The following is a 7,623-nucleotide window of genomic DNA, read 5'->3' on the forward strand; positions in this document are numbered from 1 at the left end:
TATTCATGCAAGCAACTCGAACCGAGCAAACCATCGACGTACGTCCCTCTAACGGCATCCGCGAGATAAGCGCTTCTGAACGTCTCTAGCCGCAGTTGTTGGGTAGCGCGTCGCTGATCCGCTATTGAGATACTCAACCCTCAGGTATCTGTTGCGTTCGTCTCTTCTCCGCGCCGTGGTTTACTGTCTTATTGGGTTGGGTGTTGTTGAACTGTAACGAGTATTTAACGCCGACGCCCTCGCTGCTGGGGAGGGTGGTCATAGTACATGTGTTACCGCGTAAATTATGCTATAGACTGGGAATGCATATAAATTACCATTACGTGCGCTGTCCTGCCCGAGTGGCAAGCTCGAGCAGGTCAGACAGAGCCATCGCTTGCGAGCCGGAGTGGTGCGGAGTCACTGCAGACGCTAGTTGTGTTTGTAGATCTGCGCTAGGAGATGCGATGATACGTGCCGTGAAGCTTGAAGTGATTCGACCGTACCATACTCGACTTCACGTGAAAATATGGGCAAGCAGTCTCCTCAATCGAGCCCGGCGTGCATGAAAGAAGACGCGAGAGGGACAAATGAAGCCAGGACAAAGGTTGTCGGAGCTTGAGATCAGATGGCCAGAGTATATGGTAAGTAGCCATGACTCACTTGAGCGGAATTTTCGTACAGGGAGTATATTGGAAAACATGGACGGCAAGGTGGCTTACTTTGTAACTATTTGCCTATCGTGGCTGCCTTGCATTCTACGATGTCATCATGTCGAGGCCACGCCGACCTCGCTCGCAGACATCGCGTTTTGACTTTGATGCTCGTTCTACGCGTTACTTAGACTCCCCACGGAGTGGTCTTCCAGGAGAAGAGCGTTCGTCCGTACCTGCACGTCGTTATCGAATATCAGCAAAGTCTGGCTCTTCTCTCTCCTGGCTTCGAACTTCGTCAGCATTGGCAGCATGGAAGGGGGCGAGATCAAGCTGATCAAGGAGTGTACTTCCGTATCATTCGATCTGGACGCTTCACGAGGTCGCCGAAGCATGCAGTTTGCAGCGTCGTTCGATCGCTATCTCGATGGAATGTACGTTGCCCTATATTGCCCTTCCAATCCTATCGCAATGGTTTCGTCGGAGCAAGATAGTTGTGCGTCGCCAATCGAGCTGCCTGTGGACCATACGATTCTCGGGTGTCCCGGCGTCGTAGGTAGCCATCCGTCATGGATCGAACTGGTTCTGAATACCCGTCCGCGGCTCTCCCGTGTCCTCTGATGATGTCTACCCATCAATGCCGAGATCGACGTGGTGGGTGGATGCCATCAGGGACACTTCACAGAGCTCTGTGATTGTCGGACGTCGTGGAATTCGGCACGCACGACGTAGTTTTGTAGTAATGCATCCGTCCCCACGATAGTCGCCAGTCACGCAAAATTTTATCAGAGGCTGGTTTCTGAGCGTGCAGGTGAAGACTGATATTTCTGTCCGCATTCTAACGCGGTACCCAGAGATAACCACTTTCCCGCCTACAAGTGGACTTACTATTGGAATAAGAAAAAGAGAATGCTACCCCGTCGGCACCCCGGCCTACAAATAAGTACGACTTCACGACTTCAGATCTTTAGTTCTCGCTTGCCGCACCCTCCTCTGGCGCTTCGGACGCGCTGTCATCACCATTTCCCTCGCCGTCAGCATCCCAATGAATTCCCCTTCGTGCCTCTCTGTCGTCGTCCTCATCATCAGCATCGTAATCGCTTTCGTCCGCCCCTTTTTCCCTCTTTCCCCCCGCATCGTCTCCCGGGAAGACGTACCATTGTACGTCATCCTCATGAGAGACATCGTTCTTCTCCAGGCTGTCCCACTTGACAACCTCGAAGATATCACGGAGGACTTCAATATCTGTCGCCGAGATGTTGATGCCCGCAGTAATGGTAAGTCTTATGTGTGTGTTTGGACAATCCAAACCCTGATAGGGCTTAAGGACCCGATCGAGGAAGTCGACGACGCTCAAGATCCTCCTCCAAGGATCCCGAAACCATACTGACTCCAGGCGCAGCGATTCCAGTTTCGGAAACAAGGGATTCGTCGGTTCACCCGATCTATCAAGAGCATACAGGCCGGCAGGTAGAGCTGACGTATACCTGCCCGAGACGCAGAGCTCGGTCACCCCCGGCATTAGGCTGAAGAGTTGCCGCCAAGCCATGACTGATTGCTCCACATACGCGCGACCGTCTTCTATGGTCAAGCGTTCGACTGTGGACAAGTATGGTTGCAGTCTCGGGCGCAACACATCCAGGATCCAGGCCTCTTCATCGTAGTCGTAGCCTTCGAACACGAGACAGAGCCCAGCAGTCTGTGATTGCCATGTCGTAGTGGTCAGATCTGGAGTCAGCATGCAACAGATGCTGGTGGGGCTCGGGTTATACATGGTGCAGCCGCAGAGCACCTGGGTCGACCCAATCCCGTCGATAACGCCATGCATGCATGCTACGATCTCCTCCAAATAGGCAAAGTTGTGGACCTGCACATAGGCATGCTCTAGCTGCGGCATGACCATGTCGCGCAGCAGTTTCGCATGACGAAGGCGAGGAATATCAATATATAAGGTCCGCAGGGAGGGCAGTGGGACCTTGTCGAGTTGGATCACGGTGCCGGGGTTGATTGGTGTACGTCCAAGGGCTTGAGGACCATGAGGTTGGGTAGACCACGTAAGACCTGCCGTATATCCAGCGTCGTCATAGCCGTTCTGACATCGATGATACTCAGTTCCGTCAATGCTGGCGTGAAGAGCATCCTGAAGTCATTCAGGCTGTCCATGCCACTCAGCTGTAGACGCCGCAGGACCGGGGACGTGAAGGGAGTCAGGTTCGTTGCTCCGACAGCACCCGTGACCTTAATTTCCAGGTGCTCCAAGATGGGCATAGTACCATGTGCTTGACCGACGACGTTACCCAGGACCTGCGAAGAGACCGAGATGGACAAAGACCGTAACCGAGAGCCGACGCCCATGACCAAGCTTAACTTGTCCTCGTTGTTCTTCTGGAGATCGCCAGTATGGTCTTTCTCCAGTGACCCGGTGATGGACAAGGGAGCGCGACGTGAACGGTCAATGAGATCCCGCAGACTATCCGCAGTTTCGATGAAGATACTGGTCCAGTATTTGGCATTGTTGACCAGTTGGTCCCGCCATCGCCCGCAAACATGTGTCAAGGAGACGACCCCGGCCTGTCGAGTATGAGGATCGGAAGTTGTGGCTTCGAGGTCGGTGACGAATTCATCTGCCACTTGGGCGATAAGCTCCGGCGGCATGGAGCTGAAGGTTGGTTCATTCATTAGAGCTCGAATGGCACTGTGGTTGCGATGTGGTATGAGCGACATCTGTGGCGCGCAACAATGAACAAGTACGCCGACGTACCTTCGCTAATTGTTGTTCTTGTTTTAGGACTATGACTTGGTAACAGGAGGGGTCACTGAAGCGGGGCGCGCAAGGTTTCAGTGTGGTTGGGAGGAACATTCGAACTTCGACAAGAGTGCCTTTTATGTGCACGTGCTTGCCGGTCTTCGCGCGCTTACCGCGCCAGTCCCATTGTTCTCGCTATGCAGTGTAGGCAATCTTCGTCAGCGTTAACAGCCCCCAAGCTAAGTTTCGAGCAACCTTGAGCTTCAATTTCAGCTCTCTCAACCTGGGCGCTGAGGTGTTGACTCCCTTCGTCGAGGTGCTCGTAATATGCCTTCACATCTTGAACCCGTCGGATTCTAGGCATAAATTGCGCCTCTTCTAACTCAATGTCGTCAGCTTTTGTGCCAGTATGGAGTCCTTAATAGACGCACTTTCGTGGTGATTTGCCTCAACGTACCAAAAAATTTACCATTCTCCATCTATCCGTCGCCTCTGTGACAGCGCGTAAGCCGCGAAAGTGGATAACCCGAGGATCGCCATGACGCCGGACGCCCGTTTGAAGGACACCCAGGGGCTCCCACCTCCCAGGATCGAGACATCATTACCAGGTTGGCTCAGCTCCGAGTCTCTGACGAATGTGCCCCCCCAGTCGTAGCGGATCTTACTCAGGTGACTCGCAGGTGAATATCTTCGTACAAGCCTGGTATATCTAGCTGATAGTTGATTGCACATTGATAGATGCACCTCAAATGTCCGGTGCTGGGGCGCCTGCCGGGCAGGAAGGGCGGCCCACTGCAGCCGCATCTCGTCAGCTGATAATATCATTCTGTCCAACACCCAGACAACTGAATGGTTTGGAGACGATATTACCGGCCAAGGGCTTGCTTGTGAAATAGAATTGGACCGGATCCGATTGTGCCGCCACGATACCGTCCTTCCTCGTGGTCGTATCGCCTAGGATGTTACACTTGAGAGTCCGTGCATTGCTTTGGTTCGGAATATGACATTTTCTGCGATTATGCTTGACAGTTCCTAAGCATTATGCGTATATTAGTATAGTTCAATATTCTTATTTTTGTACGGGTATTGACAGTGATCGCCATGGCTTCTATATGACCTGCAGAACCTGGAGTTCACGGTGGTGCCGTGAGAACCACACAGTCTGACATACATACTTGGGGGGAGTGGGCCAATGCTGTGCATGGCTGGTTACGAGTCCTGAGCTGGGCATAAGATATTCCTTATTTTACATTGTATATCATAGAGCTGACACAAATATTCCTATCTTTCTTGAAGTATTATTTGAATTTCACTAGACCTCTCAAGATCATCTTGTATATTCCTTGATTTGCTATAGAGCTCTGAATATATTATGGATTTCCCACATTATTCACAAATTTTCTGGCCCTTCTACAGCCTGCAATCAATTCCAGATACGAATGATGTAATGGCTCTGCAGATCGGGTGAACCTGCAGAGAGCCTATGTCATAGAAGGCAGGAGCCAATCAGAGTCCAGGAATCCAAACCGACGCGGCCCGCACACTCAGCCACTGACTACAAGCCACTACAACAGTCAATTCCCACGATAAGCAATAAAAGTAAAACCGCCATGCGGACTACGACAAGACACACAATCGATAAATTCACGAAGATATTGTTGTAGACCCGTATAGCATACGCCCCAGACTAAAGAAAATAAAAGAGGGATAAGACGAAGAATTGAGCCCGCGAATGAGCAAACAATGGTCCCAGAGACTACAAAAATGCGCCAAAAGTGGTTTTGTAGTCTCACATACAACCGGACGTCCAATCGGAGTTTCATAAATGTAGTCTGCAATACAAAACATAACTCCCACGACGTCTCGGCACAAACGGTTCTCACGGGGTACAACGTTCGGCACGCAGGCATATTTTGCGCGTAAGGACTCGACCTTCGTACCTCAGGACTCGTAAACGATTTCGACATGTGCCACTGCTGACAGTGTCTCAAGTATATGCGATTGGATCATCAGACGTTATATAAAGTCTAGATGTGACTCCTTAGAGTAACTTGATGCTCGCGTCTCGACAAGTCGCTCCTTGTAATGGTCAAGTCCATTCCATGCTTACGTAATATATTATAATAGTCTAGATAGTCGCGTCGCTGTAGTTAGTAGGACTTTGTCTTGCCAACGCCAGTAATACGACACCTTTCCATTCATTCCTGTCCGTCTGCGCCTCGTTCCTCGCGCGTTCTGTTCCTAGGTGTTCGGGCGCGGTCCTCGCAACCGCCGTGCCCTTTACACTCCTCCCCCTAGTCAAACAAGATGGTAACCTTCACGAACTTTATATACCTGGCGTTCGTGCTGTTCTGGCCATGCAGAGGGCCTGTCATGGCGTCTTCTTCAGTCGTTCGTCCATTCCTGGAGGTGCCAGGTCTTACTGAGATCCGGGTATGGAGTTAGACAGTGTAATAACTCGTATTATCACCTGACGTTGGCCCTTCGACAGAACATTCTGGCTCAGCTTGAGGCCCCCATCGTTAGGTAAGGCTACCCTAGTAATGTGCCTCGTAATGTGGATTCTCATGACTCGCCTAGCGCTCTTACCGAACGCATGAATTTACCGACCGATCCATCTCTCTATTCCGACGGCGGAGCGAAACTACTGTCATTCATGTCTGTACGGGAGAGTATCGCAGCTGCAAGTGGACGCTACGACTACGGAAGACTCGAATATCCTTTCACGTTACCTTTGATTGCACAGGACATCACGACCCCGTCTAACTCGTTTCCTCCGGGACGGTTCCACCAAGACACTTACTCGGGCAACGCAAACATTACCAGTTTCTACCTGAACACACTCGTTCCTTTCTTCAACTCTTCAACATCGTTCTTCTATCACCTGGATAATTCAACCTTCAATCCTGACGCGACGTTCAACCTCGATGCCACTCTGTTAGCGCTCCTTTCGCACCGGTGAGAACTCACATCTTACCATGACTCCAGCGGGATTAATAAACTAACGGCTTCGTAAGCGCTCACATAGGCAAGGTAGTGGCCGAAACCAAATTTGCGTCCAACGTGAGCGCCATCACCCAGATGATCCAGACGAACGACACCAGTGCCATACTCGCTGCGGTCACAAACACAACGCAGGAAGCTGGTGTATACGCACAGGCCTCTGCCGCTGCGATGGCCTTCTCGAATGCATGGCTGAACTCAGGTGCATTGGAGCTTACCAGCTTTAACACCACCTTGCAGTCGGCAACGTACGCGCTGTTCCAGGAGCTCATCGCGATCACGACGGAGATTGAGGTACAATATGTGAGATATCATCCATCTATCATCAGAAAGTAGGATTGCTCACTTGGCGTGGCAGTTACTCCAAAGGTTGGACTAATCATCTGTCGTGAATGGACTATCAAGAAATATGGAGACAAGATAGGTAGTGAATCATTCAGCTGGGACGATTTTGTGGCGTCGTCAAACAGGGTGTCATCGGATAGTAGAAGCAGTCAGCGTACTTACTTCGACCGATTTCAACATTTTCCGAGCCGAGGCCATGTCTGCTCGGACATATGACCCCACAGAGGCAACGGGGTGCATGTACATAGTTCCTAACGGTAAACTTACGGTCGGCAGATGCTCTGTTTGGGGTGTGTCAGAGCGTGCGGCGACGCAGGATGCAGCATCAGTACGATATGAAAATCCGTCATCCTTGAAACGATGACACAGGGATTTGCCTGGACTTAGGACTAACTTTGGCATTGTAACCAGCGCGTGGTCATGCGACATGTCTCCTGTTCGCATGATTTACCACACCAGTGACCTTCGTCTACGCCAATTCGGAGGCTAGGTTTTAGTATTTGCGCATCGAGTAATATAAGTAGCCTTGCGCGAACAGTCTCGAGTTGAACAAAGCTTCCACCTAGAAATAGGTCATAACAGCGGAATCTGACTGCGCAATTAGGGCACCGTATCGTGAACAAGGAAGTCATATATTAGCCTCCGTATAGTAAAGATCTTGAGTCTAAGTTGTGGCGTTGTGGCTTTAGGTAAAGTTGTGACGGTACGACGTGACTGCCACAAACGCGTACGGGATTCTCCGAACGAACTTTACTTGCGCATTCTCATCCTATCTCTCATCTTACCGCCATCGCCCCCCATCTATCGTGAGTAACGACGGGAAAGAGGGTCAGATGGACAGCAAAGCACGAAGACACCTCCTCCTTGCGATCTGTCTCGCTGTATGCCACGAACAAC

The 7,623-nt window shown here is 51.0% G+C and overlaps 3 protein-coding genes across 3 annotated transcripts; 1 reads left to right on the top strand and 2 right to left on the bottom strand.

Moving 5' to 3' along the window:
• Nucleotides 1-1,599: 1,599 nt before the first annotated feature.
• GLOTRDRAFT_134250 (uncharacterized protein) lies at nucleotides 1,600-2,535 on the bottom strand (the record flags this gene model as incomplete). The annotated part of the gene is made up of 1 exon (XM_007873248.1): nucleotides 1,600-2,535. One exon carries the CDS (start codon nucleotides 2,533-2,535, stop codon nucleotides 1,600-1,602), a length of 936 nt encoding a protein of 311 aa, XP_007871439.1.
• An 86-nt stretch (nucleotides 2,536-2,621) lies between these two features.
• On the bottom strand, nucleotides 2,622-3,287 carry GLOTRDRAFT_134251 (uncharacterized protein; the record flags this gene model as incomplete). The annotated part of the gene is made up of 1 exon (XM_007873249.1): nucleotides 2,622-3,287. The coding sequence occupies one exon, from the start codon at nucleotides 3,285-3,287 to the stop codon at nucleotides 2,622-2,624; it is 666 nt and encodes a 221-aa protein (XP_007871440.1).
• Nucleotides 3,288-5,751: 2,464 nt separating this feature from the next.
• Nucleotides 5,752-7,000, top strand: GLOTRDRAFT_141627 (chorismate mutase; the record flags this gene model as incomplete). The annotated part of the gene is made up of 5 exons (XM_007873250.1): nucleotides 5,752-5,811; nucleotides 5,870-5,904; nucleotides 5,959-6,336; nucleotides 6,396-6,684; nucleotides 6,740-7,000. The coding sequence occupies 5 exons, from the start codon at nucleotides 5,752-5,754 to the stop codon at nucleotides 6,758-6,760; spliced, it is 783 nt and encodes a 260-aa protein (XP_007871441.1). The 3' UTR covers nucleotides 6,761-7,000.
• Between the last annotated feature and the right edge of the window lie 623 nt (nucleotides 7,001-7,623).

Source organism: Gloeophyllum trabeum (assembly GCF_000344685.1).
Source record: "Gloeophyllum trabeum ATCC 11539 unplaced genomic scaffold GLOTRscaffold_00064, whole genome shotgun sequence".
NCBI lineage: Eukaryota > Fungi > Basidiomycota > Agaricomycetes > Gloeophyllales > Gloeophyllaceae > Gloeophyllum > Gloeophyllum trabeum.